This window comes from Momordica charantia (assembly GCF_013281855.1).
Source record: "Momordica charantia cultivar OHB3-1 chromosome 5 unlocalized genomic scaffold, Mcharantia_2.0 BLBB01000005.1, whole genome shotgun sequence".
Taxonomy (NCBI): Eukaryota; Viridiplantae; Streptophyta; class Magnoliopsida; order Cucurbitales; family Cucurbitaceae; genus Momordica; species Momordica charantia.
The window spans coordinates 2,235,909-2,256,253 of NW_028275163.1; the positions used below are offsets into that span (position 1 = coordinate 2,235,909).

The 20,345-nt window shown below is 33.7% G+C and overlaps 3 protein-coding genes across 5 annotated transcripts; all 3 read right to left on the reverse strand.

Annotated features, from left to right (window-relative positions):
• Positions 1–234: 234 nt before the first annotated feature.
• On the reverse strand, positions 235–3,780 carry AUR3 (ataurora3). Its single transcript, XM_022291360.2, has 6 exons — positions 3,544–3,780; positions 2,775–3,017; positions 2,388–2,483; positions 1,511–1,725; positions 796–868; positions 235–612 (listed from the first exon to the last, which is right to left on the reverse strand). The coding sequence occupies exons 1-6, from the start codon at positions 3,667–3,669 to the stop codon at positions 511–513; spliced, it is 855 nt and encodes a 284-aa protein (XP_022147052.1). The 5' UTR covers positions 3,670–3,780; the 3' UTR covers positions 235–510.
• Positions 3,781–4,361: 581 nt separating this feature from the next.
• Positions 4,362–9,529, reverse strand: LOC111015998 (cytochrome P450 704C1-like). Of its 2 annotated transcripts, none has more exons than XM_022291221.2 (5): positions 8,736–9,529; positions 6,988–7,269; positions 6,008–6,349; positions 4,842–5,042; positions 4,362–4,761 (listed from the first exon to the last, which is right to left on the reverse strand). In XM_022291221.2, the coding sequence occupies exons 1-5, from the start codon at positions 9,261–9,263 to the stop codon at positions 4,567–4,569; spliced, it is 1,548 nt and encodes a 515-aa protein (XP_022146913.1). In that variant the 5' UTR covers positions 9,264–9,529; the 3' UTR covers positions 4,362–4,566. The 2 variants fall into 2 exon arrangements, with proteins under 2 accessions (XP_022146913.1, XP_022146914.1); XM_022291222.2 differs by having other exon boundaries at positions 6,008–6,346; positions 8,736–9,527.
• A 1,049-nt stretch (positions 9,530–10,578) lies between these two features.
• On the reverse strand, positions 10,579–20,267 carry LOC111016034 (AAA-type ATPase family protein). Of its 2 annotated transcripts, none has more exons than XM_022291275.2 (14): positions 20,042–20,267; positions 19,629–19,944; positions 18,787–18,878; positions 18,657–18,676; positions 18,000–18,240; positions 17,793–17,888; positions 16,823–16,938; positions 16,635–16,715; positions 15,400–15,526; positions 14,145–14,194; positions 13,108–13,198; positions 12,330–12,365; positions 11,685–11,782; positions 10,579–10,895 (listed from the first exon to the last, which is right to left on the reverse strand). In XM_022291275.2, the coding sequence occupies exons 2-14, from the start codon at positions 19,940–19,942 to the stop codon at positions 10,779–10,781; spliced, it is 1,479 nt and encodes a 492-aa protein (XP_022146967.1). In that variant the 5' UTR covers positions 19,943–19,944; positions 20,042–20,267; the 3' UTR covers positions 10,579–10,778. The 2 variants fall into 2 exon arrangements, with proteins under 2 accessions (XP_022146967.1, XP_022146968.1); XM_022291276.2 differs by having other exon boundaries at positions 19,629–19,959.
• Between the last annotated feature and the right edge of the window lie 78 nt (positions 20,268–20,345).

Genomic DNA, 20,345 nt, shown 5'->3' on the forward strand with positions numbered 1-20,345 from the left:
AAAAAGTTGTATGGTTAATTTAAAATTAAAAAGGCTACTCATTACAAAAATTTTCTTCATGTATTGTTTTGGATTGGAACATAATAAACACTCATTTTCCTGTACAAATCAATTTTTTTTATGCCGTTCACCTTTTCTTTTTTTTCTTTCTTCATTCACTTCATCCCATTACGAATGTGCCATTTTGTTCTCAATCTATTTTCGAGTGGATCGAGTGACATTGACTAACATCGATTATTCGATCTCTCAAGATGCCTGAATACACACATTTTAAAAAACTATTTCAAACGTAGTCACATCGAAAAGAATGAGAATTAGAACATATAGCCTCAAGGAATGAGAGCCTATAATACTACTAGTAAAGCTACTAGCGACATTTTTTTTTCGAGATTATGGTTAAATCATCAATAATGCTACAACACTGGGAAATTACACAGATCTTAATCAAACTCTATTTAAATGAGAGGAGGCATGATCAAGATCAATTAGTTAAAAAACGAAGTGATGTTTCTACCTATTGCAAATACCAGATGGATCTGCATTCTTGATTATCCAAGGGTGCTCCACTATCTTCTCTAGTGAAAGTCTTCTAGAGGAATCCTTCACTAAGAGCTGAGTAAAAATTTCACATATTCAGAATCAAAAAAAAAAAATCCATATTATTCCTAAAACTACCAAACACAATTCCAGAGTGAGCGTGGTACTCCTAGGAGCAAAAAGCTCCGACTCCCACTTATCAAAACAGAAAAGAAAAAAAAAAGAAAAAACCAAACAAAATGTCACAATTTAACTAACCCGGCCAATGAGATCTCTTGCTTCTGGGGAAACCTGAGGGGTCAAGGGAAAATTCAAGTCCACCTTCATTATCCTGCATTTGACCCGAACAACCATTTAGTATCTCGATTATGTTGTCGTTAATTAAGAAAAAGAAATAGCCTGGTAGGAACTTCTTTCTATTGACTTAAAAATATTAGTGGGATTCGATTATTTATAATATATAACCTAAGAAAGAAAGTGGGTTAAAAAACACTATTGGTCCTTTACTCCCGTTGAAGTAACGATTTAACTTCTATACTTTTAATTTAATCCTTGAACTTTAGTATGTAACAATTTAGCCTTTGTAGTTTAAAGTTTGTAACAATTTAGTCTATATTGTGAAAATCTTCGTTAAGATTTAATAATTTTTCTTATAAACTGATAAGGGCCTAAATATGTTTATACATTACAAAGATAATTATTATATGATAAAAATCACACTTAATTTTGATGAGATTTTTTTCGACAAGGGACTAAATTGGTATAAATTTTAAAATACAAGGACTAAATTGTTACGTAGTAAAGTTTATGAGCCAAATTGTTACCGATTTGAAAGCGCATAGATTAAACTGTTATAAACTAAAATTTAGCGACTAAGCAGTTACTTCAATAAAAGTGCAGGGACCAAATTAGTAGCGACTCTTCGTGGAGGATAAGGATCTAGTTGAATTGTTTCGTAAGTTATGTTTCTAACCTTTTAAATGTGTCACTTTGACTTTCGGCTTCGAATGGAGGCACACCATAAAGGAACTCATAGCAAAGGATACCCAGAGTCCAGTTATCTACAGCATGATCGTGAGCTTTATTCTCCACCATTTCTGGGGCTAAATAATCCAGGGTTCCACACATGGTACGTCTTTTGCTTCTTGACTGTACAGACCATCCAAAATCTGCAATTTTCAATCGGCCCTACAAATAAAATATGGTTACACAAAAGGAAAAATAGATAAATAGTATAGACTTGTTTCTTCTACAAACTGCAGTGGAATTCTAGTTCTACTTCAAGGATCAAAGAACGGGTTTACTAAGTGTTGAATCAATTGGAAGTTTATTCCAAAACCAGCAGAGTTGCCAAAAACATTCAGTTTTAAATTCAAGAAAGGAGTTAAAGATCAATAGAATCAAGTATAGAATGGACAAACAGATTATAGCTGTTCAACCAAAGCTCTACGTCTACTTTCAAATCAGAGAGAAAGTTCTTATTGCTCAAGGAATTCAGAACAAGTTGATAGGATCCCCTTTTTACGTCTCTATGTCCATCCCATGTGGCGACATGGGGGCTGATCAAGAAGTTCCCACACCTTTCGATCCGAACTTACAGAGGATACAAAGAGAGCTACACACGTTTAAAAGCTACGGTTCAATGTTAAGTCTCCACCAATTAGTTATAGCTCTAACTAATCAGCTTAACAACAAAGCCAGAGGAGAGATGGCCGTTGGCTGAAAGGCTGAGCTTCTCATTGATTTACCAGAACGAATATGAGAATTAATCCCATCAACACTAAGGTATTACGAAATTAAACGCCGACATTTTCTAAGCTGCTGAATAACAAAAAGAGGAAAATATATACCTCATGATCAAGAAGCAAATTTTCTGGCTTAATGTCCCTGTGAATCACATGCTTCTCATGGCAGTATGCCAATGCTTGGGTGAGGCTTAAAATGTACTGAAATTCACAAGAAACCAACATAAAAGAACCTTTAGATAGCGATATATAAGGGCTAAATTTAAATGGCAAGATTATCGTTTCCTGTATCTCAGTCCAATATGAAGTTATAAAGTGAAAAGTAGAATATGGAAAATTCTGAAGTTCATGAGATGAGTTCCTACAGTTTTGTTTCTGGCTCAATATTATTGTATCCTTTACTTCTTCGTTATCTTCAGTCCAAAGTAAATAAATTCATAAGGATAGAGAGAAAAATATATAAATTCATAAGGATAGAGAGAGAAAAATTACAGTGGCAGCTTGCTTCTCGCTGAGATGACCACTTTTCCTAAGCTCCCTATAAAGCTCACCGCGGTGAGCGTATTCCAATATCAAGAAAATCCGTTCAGCATCATGAAACCATCCATAGAGACGCAGGATGTTCGGGTGCCGAAGACTGGTCTGTATCTCCATCTCTCTCCTTAATTGATGATGAATCCTGTACTTCTCCATCTGCTCCTTGAAAATCACCTTCAGTGCCACTATATACTTGCTCTGAAAAATTAAATTGAAGCTCCTAAGGTGAAACCAAAATCCAGATGTACAATCTTATGATCGGAATCAGAGAAATGCAAAGGATTTTCGTGCTCAATTTCAATGAAAAATGGACTGGAAATACTATAAGTTGCGTATATATGAGAAATCGTACGATCGCTATTCGATACAAAGAAATATTAATTTGAATCACTCCGTTCGGTCATTGAGAAAGTGATGGCATTATGTAGCTACGATAATTTCCAGAAAAGGAGACTTAGTACTCTCTGCTTTATTTACGGGAAAGAAGAAGAGAAAGTACGAATTCATAACAAATCTATCCATCGGATAATTCACATGCAACCTCAAAATGACGAAATTCCTTTCAGATTTAGAAGCTATTGAGTAGACAAAAACAAAATACACTCAAACAAAAAACGAATCATACAAAAACAAAGAACCTGAGGTCTAAGAATCCGGCGTGATGCAAAATTGTAGAATATTTCAATAAGAATCAAACATAAAATGAAACGGAAGGAAAACGAACCTTGACTTCTCTTGCTAGATAGACTCTGCCGAACTTTCCTTTGCCGAGGGGCTTTCCTACGTCGAAATCTTGCAAGGACCATTGCCGCATAGGAGTTTCATTGTCGTCCTTCGCCTGAGATTTCATCGGTTCGCCGCCGGAGAACTCCGATAGCGAGAAATGTGGGGGTGGACTGCGGAGGATAGCGAGGGAATTGGGGACGTTGGATGGAAATTCGAACGGAACGAATTTGAATTTCTTGAATCATGTCGAATCCTAAACGCACCGTTTCATTGACCATTTCCGTCATTTATTATTATTTTGTATTGTTTTATTTATTTCCCTATCCGATCGGAGTCAACTTTTCTAATAAATTTCAATTTTCAACAACTGACTCAGAACTTAGCTCCACGATAATTAGTACCAATAAAATTTTTGATCAAAAGACTATAAGTTTGAATCCTCTATCCCTATTATACATACAGTTGTATTTTCTAAAATTGATCATTTTAGTCTCGACATTTTCATTTTTATCTCATCACTTGCTATAAAAATTTTAGCATGGCATTTAAATTATTAAATCTATTAAAATGCAGCAATAAATTTGTATTGAATAATATTTATTGTGTATAAAAATTTGTATTAAAATTTTGCAAATAGAGACCAAATATGTCACTTTTTAAAGGATAAATATCAAAATAGACATTTTAAAAGTAGAATGACTAAAATTAACGAAAAGTAGAAGTATACAGATTAAAATCAGAGGATTAAAATAGTATTTAAATCGAAAAGGCCATTGAAGAGAGTTTAATTTAACTAGTTTAATTGCTACGACAGTCTATGGCAAATCATATACATATATACAAGTAAATCTCAATTACAAGACTAATATTTTTGCCATTTGAACAAGTGGATAAAATACATGTTACCATCTTAAAGGTTGACGGTTTGAAACCCACGGGCGATTATTGAAATAAAGAAAAAAAGAAAAAAGAAGACTATCTTTTTACATGATATCATATTATTCTAACACTAGAACAAACATTAGGCAAATTTGGTCTTTCTGGGAAGTGCAAGAAGAGGGAGACCTCCATCAATGTGAAGGGTAAGCATGATCCTATAAGTCACATTCCTCGTTGCATCACCTAATTTGAATCTAAAAAATTGAAGCAGAGAAGCAGACACTATCTTCATTTGTCTATAAGCAAATTCCTTTCCCAAACACATTCGAGGACCCGCCTGAAATCAAGAAACTCGGTAAAAACATGTAAAAAGTTTCATCATGATCATAATATGATTGAAACAAAATCAATACTGACATGAAATGCGATGAATTTGAATGGCGATTCGGGCCGAAAAGTTCCATTTTCAAGCCATCTTTCAGGTTTAAAATCTTCAGCATCTTCTCCCCAGAGGCAGGGCATCCTTCCCATGGAATAGGCCAGGTAGTATACTCCATCCCCTTTTCTTAGTTTATAGCCATCAGGAAGAATGTCATCTATTTCTGCTGTCCTTCCATCCTTCACAATTTAACACTAATTTTTGTTTAGGTGCTTCTTTGATAACAATAAATTTAAGAACAATTACAAACGCTAAATATGTGTTTTAGCCTCTAAACGTTTAGTTGTTTTTTCAATTCAGTTCCTAATGGCTGATATTTTAATATTTTTCAATTGTACCATTTTCGTGGGTAGATATTAAAATTGGTTGATGAAAGCTTGCATGACAAGATACTCAGTGAGTTCGAAGAAATTTGGAAGATAAATTAGGTCATCTAAGAGAAAAAAAAGTTTCTAACTTTTCCCTAAATTTCAAAGTTGTATGAGAATTTTGACTTTTTGTTTTTTGGATGACCTGATTTCTTCTTTACATTATAGTCAAGTCACTAAGTATCATCTTGAGTAAGCTTATTATAAGTTAATTTTAACATTCACCAACAATGAAGGTATAATTGAAAAATGTGAAGTATCAAGGACTAAATTGAGAAATCACACAAATGTTACGAACTAACCATATAATTAGCCTTTTGTGAAATATGCAAACCACATAATCATATTTCAAATATGGTTTAAAACGTCCATATGATGATCATACAATTCATTAAATTATACCGCTATCTTAAAAGAAATCAACACGCTCCTATTCAACTTGGGTCATGTGGACACAATTCTACCATGAAATCAATGGACTACTATATTAAGGAGTACACGAACTCTCAAATTTATCCCTAGATATGTACTTGTTCTTCTATGATGTTATCAATGAAAAGTGAATCCTATAAAAAACTAAAGATCCTAATTAACAGAAGGGCATGGCTTACAGGTTCCACAAAGTTCACAAACTATACGGGTATGATCTGCAAGTATTCATTGAGAAATCAATTGAGCAGTCCCTAAACTTGCTTTATAACACTTAATCTACAGTTTAAAGTAATTTCATCCAATCTCATATTCATAGCCAGAATGTCAGTTTTGTGAAAACTTACCACAGGGACTGGAGGATAGAGCCTCAGAGTCTCTGTCAATGCTGCATGAAGATAATGCATTTTGTCCAGAGCTGAATCAGTTAAGTTTTCTATGAACAAATTTATGTCAGCTTCTTCCCCTTCAATTCCAACAACTTGCTTCACTTCCTCTGCAATTTTTTCCTGTATTAAAGGGTTCTTGCATAGCATGTAGAAGAACCAGGACAGAGTTCCTCCACTTGAATCTTTGCCAGCCAACATGAAATTGAGGACTATATCTCTTAGATATTGATCATTCATTCTTGTTGGATCCTTCTCACTTTCCATCAGAAACCTCCAAAGTATGTCCTCTTTGTCATTCTTCTTCAAGTGCCAGATAAATTCAACAAAATTAACAAAATCAAAAAGTTAAAATAAATAAGCTACGTGCTTTGTTTCTGTTTCTTTGAGTAGTTTTAAAACCAAAGTTAAACTACTTGTCAGCACAACTTGGCTTTTGAATTAATTGGTTGTTTCAATTCATTCTTCTCCACCAACATATAAATTCAACTAAGAAAATGTTGAATGAAAAGATTATGGGTATGTGGTCTCTTCACCTTCCACGTATCATATAAATTTTACAAAATAATCGTTTGACAATACAACATTTATCATAAAAAACACTTGTTGTTTATCGTTGAAACTATGAGTATTTGAGACAAGTTGCTCGTAGCTGGACTACTTTCAGGGTAAAATTTACTGATCCTAAAATTCATATCACAAAACTCATATGATATATCAAATCACCATAATTCGAACCTAACGAGTAGTAAATTTAACCGCAACAAATCCATATCCAATCTTTCGACAAAAGAACTAATCTCTTTTATTCTAATAAGAATAGTAAAATCAAGTAGAGATAAAGGACTGCGCAATCACTTCATTGACAAAAAACAAAAAGATCACTATAAAGTTACAGAATATAATGTTTACAGACATTGACAGTGAAGAATGAAGCTTACGAGATTAGGTTGCTGAAGCAATTTCCTCTTGTCTCTGATCAACTGGTGCACAAAAGCATCGATGGTTTTGATGTTGTTCCTCAACGAACCTTCGGAACCGATGTTGAGAAATCTTTTCAATTTCCAGAGGGGATCGATATAGCGCCAAAAAATCTGAGCACTAGAATCATCAAAGGCTTTCATGAATCCGATCCCTTCTTTGCTCGATTCCTCCAAGCAATTCAATTCCACGCCGAATCCAACTTTGAAAATGGAGTCCAAAGCGCTCCGCATTAGCAAATCCTGACAAGTAGCAAGCAAGAGGCATTTTAAATTGAAGTTTCCTGGTTTTTATATATTTGAAGATGGTGCGAAATCTAAGAATGAGAACTATTTAAATTTGTTATTTTATAATATATATAAATTTTAAAAATAACAAAAAAAATTTCATTTTCTATGGGTCACAAATATAAACAAAAATAAAGTAATATAATTCTATTTTTATGTTTTTTTTCATTTTCTATTTGTTAACGAATATAAACAAAAATATTATTTCATCATTACGAGGAGTGATGCCATCCTATTTTTAGGGAATAAAAAAAGCAAAACAGAGCTCTAATACTTAATTTTATAATATAAATTGTCAAAACTAACATGATTCAATGACAATTGATATATATTTCCAATCGAGGGGTTAATTCGATCTTCACCTACATATTGTACTAAAAAAAATTATATATTTATAATTTAAATTTTTAAAAATAAAATATCATAATATAATATTAGATACAAACTTTTACCCCTCCCCTGTGAAATTTGATGTTTGATGTAGACTTCGTAATAAGACGCCCATCAACTATTATATTCATTAAAGTTGAAAGTTCAATATTCCTCTTATTTGTCTTTTGTAAGTACAACAAAAGATGGAGGGAGATTTAAACCTACAATGCAAGTTACTAATATATTGTTGATAGACTAGCAACCTCACTCATGTTCTCGTAAATTTTAAAAAGCTTTAAAATATGTCTATGAACTTATATGAATGTCTCTATTTAGTCACTCACAACAGCATTCCGAGGATTTTACCAACATGATAGGATTTTGATATCACTTGTTATTGACAATAAACTCCCACATATTATTACAATGTTATGATATTGTACTGAATATTTTCCTTATACAATCAACGTAGAATTTCGGTCACATTTTCAACGATCTATTAAACACAAAATTAAAAAGAATAATAAGAACATGAAACCAAAAAATCTTAGATACATATTATATTAAAAACAATAATTAAGTAAACATTACTATAAATCAAACATGTAAGTTACACTGATTAAATCCATAATAACTACTTTCGGAGAAACATGCAGAAGGACAAAGATTAAAGATATCTTTTTGTTAAAAAAAATTAATAGCTTTCAAATTTTTAGTAACTATACTCAATGACAAAATAAATATGTATTTAATCCAAATATTATTACCTTTTTGTTTTTTTCTAAAATGTCACCAAAGTATATATTTTTTTTGTTAGTCTCAATGGTATAAATTTGTAATTTATGCTTTTTATTTTAATTTTAAATCTAGTATTATATATCAGATGAATTATATTATCGAGGCATGGTGGTTTAAGCCTCCAATCTAAAGGAAAATGATATCAAATTACTGCTAAATTATATTCCCTGCATCATACTTCCTGATGTATATAAAAAAGTGTGTGTATATATATATATATATATTTTTTTTTTTTGGTGGAATTGGCTGACCTGGATATCAAAGGGCCGACCCATGGCGGCAAATTGGGAAACAACTCCAACGAGTTTAGCAGCGTTTCTCCTGAAAACTGAGCAGCTAAAATCCCTAAGAATCCTGGTGGAGAATTCATAGCTAGCCAGCTTCCTCTGCTGCTTCCACTTCTCTCCATCCACTGCAAATATTCCCTCTCCAAACAGATCCCCAACCACCGCTTGATTGTTGCTTCCTTTTGAATACTTGTCGAATTTCGTCTTCAATATGTGCTCGATGTTCCTCGGATCGATCGTGTATATTTCGCTGTACGCCGCCGCAACCAGCCGGAATGTGCCGTGCTTCTTCGCCACCTCCGTCAGGTGATCGAACAGCTTCTTCAAGTACAAAGCCTGCCCGTACACGCTGCCGTACACCGGCGCGTACTCCGAGTTCGTTATGGACTTTCCGGCGAGCGTTCGGAGGAGGACGATCAAGAAGAAGAGGAAGCTTGTGAATAATATGAAGGAGACGACGGTGAAGAAGATGTTGATGATATTCACTTCCATGCCTAAATCATAATCATATATTTGGATAATGGATTCGTTGTTCGATCGAAGTTTACGGGTGAAGGTAGTGGATTTTGCTGCTAGAAACGGGAGAAAATGTTGTTGAGAGATTGAAATTAAGAATCGCCATGGCCGAAGAAGAAGACGGATTCAGAAGATCAACGACTTTGAGAGTGAGCGATCATTTGACTTTAATAATTTTCATTTCTTAATCGAACAATTTGTCGTCATCGTTTCATTTGTTCATTCTTGTCAATGCGAAACTTGGTTTTTTTAGATTGGAGTTATCTCGACACGAGAATCGAAGTACGGTAGGAGAACTCGAAGATTTGTAAAATGTTCAAATTTTATTGTGTTCACATGAATAATATAAAATAAATATTTTTTTTAAATATAGCATTGCAATCCTACGACGTCACGTATTGTACTAAAAAAAATATATATGACATAAACTATTTAACGTTTACAGATGCGTGGAATCCGAAATTTTAGATATCCGAAATTTCAAATAACACGTTTGTTTTGTAGGAAAATTATAAGAATATCTAGGAATAAATTTATGTAATGTTCCAAAAATGCCATTACCGGTCATCATATAATTTATATGTTAAATTTAATATTATTTGAATTCATATAAAAATTGTACTTTTATTAATTTAATATTATATTTTTATGTCAATTTTAGTTTATGTTTGGTGACTATGGTAAGAATTAAATAAACAAAAGATTGCACATAGATTTGAATTAAAAACAAATTAATATATTATAACATTGACTAATGCTTATTTTATATCTAAATGTAGTATATAAATAAAATTATATTTAGACATTTATCAATGAATTAGTGCATACATTTATTTTTAAAATAAAATAAAATAAATGAGAAATAAATATTATTGATGAAAAAATATTATAGAACAACATGTTACAGGAGGGCATCTAAAATTGCTCCCTTACCGGCATCATAAGATATCCGAAAATCCAACATTCCAACACAGACATCTAGATGACCATCTCAAGAGAATTTGAGATTCCCATGACAGTCCCTGGACTTAAATGTTATATTTGGAAAAAAACAACAACAAAAGGAGTTGTGGAGAGTTCTTTTAACATACCTAATGTGAAATTTCTCTCAAGTTTTTACAAATCTTTTAATGGTCCAAAATATATTTTTTTGGATTAAAAAATCGAGTCTTGTTGATAAAAAAAGATCAATTCTTTCACTCAATTAAATAAAACTACAAATTAAATAGTAAAATCACTTTGTCCGGAGGGAAAAAAAGAGAGAGAAATAACATTTGTTTGCTTTCACATGTCGAACAGAAAAGATGATAATTTCATTATTTTTCCTTTTTTTTTTCCTCAGTTACAAATTATTTTCCCACATTAAGATTAGGCCATCTCAAAGAAGAAAACAGAGAATCGAACTATTTAAAAGTACTTTTTTTCCAGGTTGACTGTACAAATATAATATATGGCATAGCGAAGGGGTTCGAGAATTTGTGCATATATAATCTAGTGGGATCCAAAACTCTGGTTCCATTGTTCAAGCTCCTCCCACCTGCTTTTGTTTAAACTGGGTCGTATCACTTTCATTGCCTCCTGGAAATCTGCATACTTCAATGCCCTTATCTGGTACACCAAAAAAAAAAATGTAAAATTTCAATGTTTGCACGAGATTACCCCGTACTGGGTACGGTTATGATACGATGGCGCGATAGTCAGACTTTACTAATCCAGAATAGCACAAAATGAGAGGAAAAGAGACAAGTCACAGGCAGTTTTCAGAGGCTCAGTCAGTCCCAAAAAGTTTCTACAAGACACATAATACCCGTTTTTCCACTATACTTCACCTACGTAAATAAATTATGCACACCCCATGCCGCTTCTAACTAACTAATTCCTTCGTCCCAATTTTCTGTCTTCTAACATAAGGGGTATGGGATTACCAAATCAACTTTAGAGAGTTCTTATAATGGTAAATTATTCTTCTAGAACTGTCGTCAGCTTATAGGATGAACACCCATTTCTCTTTGTTACTTCAGGGAAATATAGTATCAGAATGGAAAAAAGCATACGAGGGATGAAGTCCATACAGAATGACCTCTACATACATAATTTGAGAACTGACTTGAAGTGCAAAGACATGCTTCTAAAAATTCAGAAGAACGGGGGAAGTGAGCATTTTTAAAATCCAGATGAACTATATAGAGTTTGACAAAAATATAATAATATAGGTTTAATCAACACAAGTAAAACTATTATTGATCAATGAGCTTTATTCTGAAAAGAATTACATGAGATATGATATGAATCGACAAAAGATAAATGCTACTTCACTCCAATGTTTAGTGAAACAGAGAGAATAGAATCAGTGAACAGAGTTTAAAAAAGTATGCGAACAGTTTTTATATGAATCACCTGATTTGCATTTACTGTGAGGATGTTCCCACCTAGCTCTCTAATTGGCATCATTGCAGCTTCCTCGCACAAGGCTTGTAGATCACTTCCAGAGTATCCTGCACATGAAAATAATACCATAAGCTTTTTCAGCTCAAACTTCGAGTTGTTGCTAAAGTTCTCAGGTTTTTGTCTATTATGGAGAAGGCCAGGAGTGAGGCTTCTTTTTTCTATCTTTTTTCAAGGCATTCCCATGTAACTATGCTCTTGATCACTAAACTAACCACTAGAGTTCCTGCTTGGAAATGTTCCTTTTTATTCTTTTTCTTCCTTTTTTTTTCCTGGTAAAGCCCATCAGATATAAACTGGGAATAAATGTTCCCTTTCGTTTTGTTCCCCTTTTTCAGCATGGCCCTTCTAGTTCTAACTTCCAACTTATGCTTTTTTATTCTTATTAATAGAAGTTTAGTTTCTTATTGAAAAGTAAATAGCTGTGGAAGTCTTCCATATGCAAAAATAGGATAGTGTAAAGATCATCAGAGGCACAGGGTTGTCTAGCTCATACATGTCCATGTTGTTCTTGAATTGATGCAAATTTTTCGATTGGTGAAGCATGGAAAAATTAAAAAATTTATGGAACAAGAAAACAAGAAAAATAAATAGTACCTTCGGTCTGTATAACTAGTCTTTCTAGATCTCTACCTGTCAAGGAGAATTAGGCATTTACGTTAATTACAATAAAGTAGCAAAAAGATATAATGGTTCGACTGAAAGGATACAAATCACATAGCACAAGAACAATGTTCCACCGCATTCCATTAGCAAATGAAAGCATTTAGTACAATGTGATATATGCAACTGATCAGAACAGGTATATATATATATATATTTTTTTTTTGTTAGTACAAGAAACAGGACACACGATTCTAACCAGCATACTAAATTAATCAATCAGACCTCAGAAGCATCAACTACAATGAAAGGCTGAAATTGGGTGAATATAAAGGACAACAATGGAAGACTTAACTAGGATGGGGCTAATGGTACTGGTGACTGGACGGAGAGGGGAATTATTTAAAGTCCAAAGTCATAGCCATTGGCTTACATGCAAATCTACCAATCCCAAAGAATAATCACCCTACCTAACAATAAAGGGTTGAAACTGTAGAATATTTAATATTTTACATAAGCCACTACCATAATTGAACTCATAAACTTTACATATAAGTTTACAACTTCTCCTTCAACCACTTTGCCAACTCATGATGGTTAATAGGTCCAATATTTATTCTACTTTTTGAGAGCTCATAATAATAATGGAATCAAATAATTTTCTTTTAGTATGATATATACACCCTATGCTTAGAGAATATCAAATATTTACGGTAACGTTATAAATATTTGAGGAAATATCTTGCTGAAACTTCTAAAACCTCATTCTTACTTGGTAGAGAAAATGACTGTCCCTTGAGTTTGTGCTTGAGAAGAAGTCTTCTACCATTTTCATCTGGCAATGGAATGTAAATTCTCTTCACCTGTTTTTTTTTTTGGGGGGGGGGGGGGGGGGGCCATTTGAATGACAAATCAGTTCAGATCTAAAAATACATAGAAAGCTTTTAGTGAAGTAAATTACAGAAAGGAACATCTGGCTAATGTATCTCAACAATGTTTCACACACCACACTATGCAGATATCATGAGTGTGTGTGAGAGAGAAAGAGAGAGAGCATTTCCATATTGACATTTTTTATGCTCATCTTCAAATGGGTGCTTCAAGCAGTGTATAATAATGATTTCTGTAGAACTAAACTCGAACCGTTCCATCTATTCAGTATTTGAAATCGAGTACGAACTATATTATGATCCATTAACTTAAATAGTTACGTAACCCATCTGTGATCTCAAAACCTTGATTTCAAAGGCATTTTGACCATTAATCCCAACTTTGGGGCAGCTTATTAGAAAAATGGATACGCACTTGGGGATGGTAAAAAATCTCTTGGCAAAATAACAAATGAAAGTGGCACCTAAAAGTTTACACATGAAGTAGTTACAATTGCTACATAAGGAGAAGTACTCCATAGAATGCTTCATATGGCTAAAGTCAAAAGGCGGGCCATTTACTTTGGAAGCATTCATATCACCCCAAGTATTTCCTACTGGATCAACTTGCACGACATAAAAGATCAATATCCAGAATGCCATATAACTTCTCTTTTCTATTAAAAGACCGGGAACTAAGAGTTATGTCATTGAAACAATGAAATATACAAATTAGACACTCAAAAAGCCAAAGAAGTTACCAAAACAGTCTCCAATTGGCACAAACTGAATTAAGACTATAGACAACCACAGGATACCATATTACTCGAAACTTAACATTTTTAATTCTTTTTCCCCTTTTCATTTTGAAACGAAGATACTTATGGAAGGGTGCAAGAGGTCAAATCAGAATATATAAAATAAATTCCATATTATGTACCAATCTCCTGAGAACTGCATCATCCAGTTCTTGTGGCTTATTGGTAGCACCTGCATGAAAGCATAAAACTTTGTATTTCCGAAGGAAAAGAGAGAAACATGAAACACAACTTAGCATAAAGCATAACTAACATGCTTATACCAGCCACTTAGCTCGTATCAAAATACAATCTAAAAGTTCATATGGATTTCAACTAGCTCATGTATTCATGATGACAAAGGAAGAAAGCACATGCTTCTCTCAGATTGTTGCAATCTATCATTTCTCATATAAAAGGAGATTTTCTCAGACTGAAGGCACATAAAAGTTCATTTCATATATGTGGAAGTTACAATGGCTATGAATATATAAAAGGACATACAGATGAAAAAATACAAATGATAAATAGGAAATAAAAGGAAAAAATGAATATGAAGACTGGGGAATATTATGCAAGTGTTAATAAATATTATTACATCAACCTCCACAGTGTTTAGTGGATCATATCATAAATCCTAAACTGGTTACTGGTAAATAATGTTATATGTTTTGAGTTCTCAAACAAGCAAGTAACTACTGCAGGTTATTGACCATAGGAAATACATAACCTCTACAGATTTGAATCGTGGCGTCTGGACCAAGCTTGGAAATCCAAAAGTTTAAAAGTCAATAGTAACGCTTTGTTTCAAATTAATGTATAAAAATGTGCATTCCAGGTGTGAGAGTTTATTTGTTTTTCTCTGCATCATCCTGAATTAGCATACGAATCTATTTGTTGTAACAATTCTATTTTTTTCCCCTCAAAAAAGAGGGTAAGGGATACTGAAATATGGCTGTTCAATAAATGTTGACAGCATATCAAAGGAACATGGGACATAAATGTAGGTATGCGAGGAAATCTCAAATGTCTATGCTTAAAAGTTTAAAGGCATGCTTGCCAGTTTTAAAATAAAAAAATGAGAGCATACTAATAAGAAGAATTAAGAAAAGAGAATATAGAGAGTCACAGGATAAAAGTTCTCGAAAAAGAAAAACCAAAAAGGACTGCAAAAGACAAGAAAGTGTTTAACCTTCGGTAATCATGAAAAAGAAAGAGAACAAAAAAAATCAAAACGCCTTAGTCAAAGAGACACATGGAGATGCTAGAAAAAAAAGAATTCTGTCTAAATTGCAACCACTGCTTTCTGCTTTAAACAATTAGGTTATCCCTCTCCTTCCATGGACACCAAAGAATTGCCAAAGGAACAGAACAGAATGTAGCAATACCAAAGCTTACCAATAACAATTACGAGATCAGTAGTAGAATTGGATGTTACTCCATCAAACTGTACTAGAAACTCTGACTTCAGCCTCCTGCTTGCTTCATTTTCATTGGCGTGCCTTGTTGACATGACACTATCAATCTGTACAGTCAAATTAGAAAGAAAAACAGAATGTCATCAATTATGTTGCACACAGCAAATAACTTGTGAAACAAACCATTGATTGCTCAACATCCAAAAACATCAGTAGAGGATATGCTAAGCATTTATTGATTTTATGCTAATATTTTTTGGTTTGATAACCGGGAGTCAGAATCTTGCTCCCCCATACCCAGGGGCACCCGCACCCGTCCCAAATCCCGGACCTGGAAGACATCAAGGTTTTTGGTATTAAGCTCATCAAAAGGTTCAAACTTGAGATCCCTACGCACCAAGAGACCCAAAACCCTTGCCAACTGAACTGCCCTTGGGAGGCTTTATGTTAATATTATTAAATATGAAGTATCTATTTGACTAAGAGGCTGTATGATAGGACTATTAATAGCATAACCAATGAAGACCCAGTCTCCAGTTTTGGATCCAAGCTTTCTTTGCTTTGATAATAGGACTTGCACCTTTGCTAGGTACCTTCAGTTAACAGTATTTTGTCCGAAAATTGTTTCCTTTCTAATGATTTATATATTGAACATCAAGTCCAGAAACTATATTGAACAGATAAGATTTTGAAAAACTAACTATTTTTTGTAGGTCACCTATTTCTTTTGTTTGAGAAGGTGATATAGGAGATTCTAATTTGAACCAAGGTAAATTCTAGAGGATTAGACAATTCTACTAAATTTTAAAATAGTAATTAACAAGAATGGAATCTGTCCAAGATGTCATCGACCTATCCTAAAGGTAATAACAAAACGTATATAAATATAATAGCTCATTTAATAGGAGCATAAATCAGAAGGGCCCTCAAATTTCAAGTTCTCTGGTTACAATGGCAGTCAGCAACTAAGCAATGCAGGAAAAGAGGAAAACTATTTTCTGCATCCAAAAGTTCTATTGTTGTCCAAGATCCTAGCTAAGAATACAAAAAATAACTACCTTTTAAAAGCCTGCCGTGATTTATCTACTTTTACGTCAAATAAACAGAAACTACATTGCAACCAAAACAAAACAAAACAGAAGAATTAAGCATACAAAAATAGTGTACTTCTAAATCATCCTTAAAATAATGGCTTGGTAAGAACACGAGACATACTTCATCCATGAAAATTACGGAGGGCTGCCTGGACTTAGCAACCATGAAGAGAGTCCGTACAAGCTTTTCACTTTCCCCTAACTTAGATCAAATACAACTTATTAGAGTTTGCAAGGATAGTAACTGGAGGGAAATACACGGGATTTCACAAGGAGAATATAATTCTTGAAAATGGAGTTGAGACACACCCATTTTGATGTTAAGGATGCAGCAGAAACGTTAAAAAAAGTGGCTTCTGATTCTGAGGCTACAGCTTTAGCAAGCATAGTCTTTCCATTACCGGGTGGACCAAAGAGGAGAAGACCTGAGAAAAATATGTGACAATGTTGGATCCACAAAAATGATTAATGAGGTTAAAGTCCCAAAAAATTCCAGAAGCTTGGCTCTAAAACATTGTAAACTCTAAAAGAAGGGTGAAATCGATAAGAAAAGATGGTAATTGACATGCTTTTTAGAAGATAAAAGTATATGTGCAGAATATTGAAATGAATATGCTTAAAACTTAAGATTGGGCTGATATCATGGTACTTGCAGTGACAGTTGACTACTTGGAGCAATAAATGTTAATTTAATAAACAAGGTGTTTGTTTCTTATCAAAAAAATAAATAAATAAATAAACAAGGTGATTATTATATGAAGCAAATAAAAGGCCTCTTCATAGGAAGCCTCCATACATATAAGTTAAAAAAACTACATATTTGATAATATTGAAGATCAAGGGGATTATTATATGAAGCATAACTAGCTAGAAATTCACAAATCCAACTAATAAGGGGAGGAAAATGATGAGGCATAGCAGCTTTGAGACTACAATTGCAACACGATTCTCAGAGAAATTGAGATGTTAGAAAAGACCAAGAAAATCAAGTGAATCAGACTGAAGATTGAGTAGGTGCTGACTATTATTTGAGCGCTCCTGATTTGCTGTACCTTATCTTGCAACCCATTAATCAGATTGAATTTTTTGTTTGAATTACCCTCCAAAGCATTCAAATCAAATGTAATCATCCTTATTGTTTCAACATAAACCACAACTTGCAGTAACGTATGATGTCCAGGCCCATGATACCTTGACACAGCACCCATTTTGTGTAAGATACTATGGTATGGCACTTTATTTCAATCTTGAATATGTTGGCAGTTTCTAAAAGCACTACCTCTAGCTGGCTTTCGGAGACCAGTGAATAAGTCTCTTCTCTTTGTAGGCAAAATAACCATCTCCAATAAAGCTTGCTTTGCCTTCTGAAGTCCGGCTACAATTGAACCAGACCAATCAGTGTCCAATTTTGGGAATATGAGTACAAAAGAAAAAGTAATGAAATAAAATAAATTAAATGAGAAGTTCAAGAGGAAAGATGCACTACCAATATCATCCCATTTTACAGAAGGACTTTGATCCACTATAGCAGTATTTATCATTTCAACCAATTTTGGATCATATCCATCAGGAACTTGTTGCACAGATTTTGAAGTTCCAACATTAGCTGGTTGACTTCTCGTTATTGAATTACTTGCACCACTATAAGAAGAGCTCCTTAACACTGGTTTTTTTGCATTTGACATTGTTGAAGCGATTCCAGTTCTTTGAACATGATTCAAGGAGAACTGAAATAAAATTTAATAAAATAAGAAGTAACTAGAATATGAAATCATATTGTTAATCTAACTGCACCATATCTCAAATTTGAAAACAAATAAAGAAAAATACTTTTTCTTCATAAGATATCCAAGCATGCAGCCAAATGAGTCAATGACAGTAGGGTGTAGAGTCTACTTTTCCAACTCCATATTACTTACGTTGATTAATAGTCCTAACACACCTAGTTTACAAGATTGCAGAAAATTTTGCATTCTCGTTCTTTCATATTTGAATTTCAAGTCATTGAAGTTTAGGGTTTATGATATATTCAAGCAAACTCACACCGGTCACCAGGAGGAGGAGGAATAGCTATGTTTTTAACTAAGGTAAGATAATAGAATCTTACATGGAACAATTACACTTCAAAAGGATGAAACCGTACCTTGTTTGTGGATGTAACACCTGAATTTAGAAGACAGCAAAATGAGAGAAAGATTATAAGTCATTAAATATCCCCGACAACCAAGATCATCATGGTGAAATTTATTGTCATTAGAGTACAAGAACTGAACCTGCTCGCATATTTAGAGCTTGTAATCTCTCAGAAACTTGACTCTGCCACCTTGATATCTTTTGTCTATGAGATTTCACCTTCTCTTGTTCGCTGTTGGAAAACAAAGAAACAGTAGATTATACATAGGGCAGAAGGAGCACTAAATCTATGAACTTTGACTGGCTACTCGTACTCCATTACTTTATAGGTATATCTTTGTAATATGTTTAAAAAAATTAAATAAGGGAGACATGGATTACAAAATAATAAAAGATAAAAGATTAGTGTACAAAGTAAAACAAATGATAAAACATTACAAAATGATGACTAAATTCTATAGTGACAATATCATACCGTCAAGCGGTGAAACAGATTAGTGTAAAAGGTTGAACAAATGACAAAAAATTTCAAAGTACCCACTTATTTGTTTCTCAAAATTTGCAAGCCAAAACAAGATAATTTAAACTAGAATTCCAACTATTTTCTAACTTTGCCCGTATGTTACCACTTATCTATTTCTCAAAGTTCCGATATGGATTCTTTCCATATATCCTTTTAGACATATACATGTTTACAGTTTACCGCCTCGATTGATAAAAATGGTGAACTGAGAATCAATTATCAATTATCACTTATCTGTGTCTCAAAGTTCAGATATAAATTCCTCCCGTATCCTTTTAAATAACAGTTTACCGCCTCAATTGTTGAAATGGTGAAGTGGATTCAATTATCACTAATATATGCCTCAATGTTCAGATATGAATTCCTTCCGTATCCTTTTAGATAACAGTTTACCGCCTCAATTGATAAAATGGTGAACTGGGATTCAATTATCCACCAAAGTGGCAGAATTCTGAATACCTGGAACTGATAAACGAAGGCACAGGGGTCGAACTGGCCTCGGTGAGAATTCGCTGAGCGTTCTGGTAGTGCAGGATGGCATCGTCGATTATGCCCCACTCCTCCGCTCTGACGGCCTTGGCGATCTCCTCCTTTGCCAAATCGAAGTACCCTTTGAGCTTGGAAGCATAGCGCTCGTTCAAAACAGGAACTCCATTTACGCCATCCATGGTTGAAGCACCTTCACGGCTAGGATTCTGCGGAGACTCGTGAATTGAGCTCGTTTCTGAGAAGATTGATCCAACATATTCAACTACCCCTCTGAAGAAATCCATGCCTAAGCATACAAACACTGAAACACAGTTAGCAAATAATCCGTAATGGTAAGGTAACTGGTAAGGTAAGAGAGGGGAAAGAAGACAGGAAGTTCTAACCAGGCTACAAGATTCTCCATAACTTCATTCTCTATGTTGCTCCAATCGTGTATGGATGAGCAGATTGAGCTCCGTTTAAAAGGAAAATTCAATTTCAGCGAAATCGATGGTCTTCCAGGTTCGCATGAACAGCGCCGGAGAGCTTAGAGAAGACGATCAAAAACACTGGAAACTAGAAGCCGGAAACAGCCATTTCTTTCACTTTTTTACTTAGATTTTCATCCATTTGTTAAACTGATAAAATATATATATTAATACATAAATAAAAATAGCAATCATATATATATTTAATAAACAAAAAATA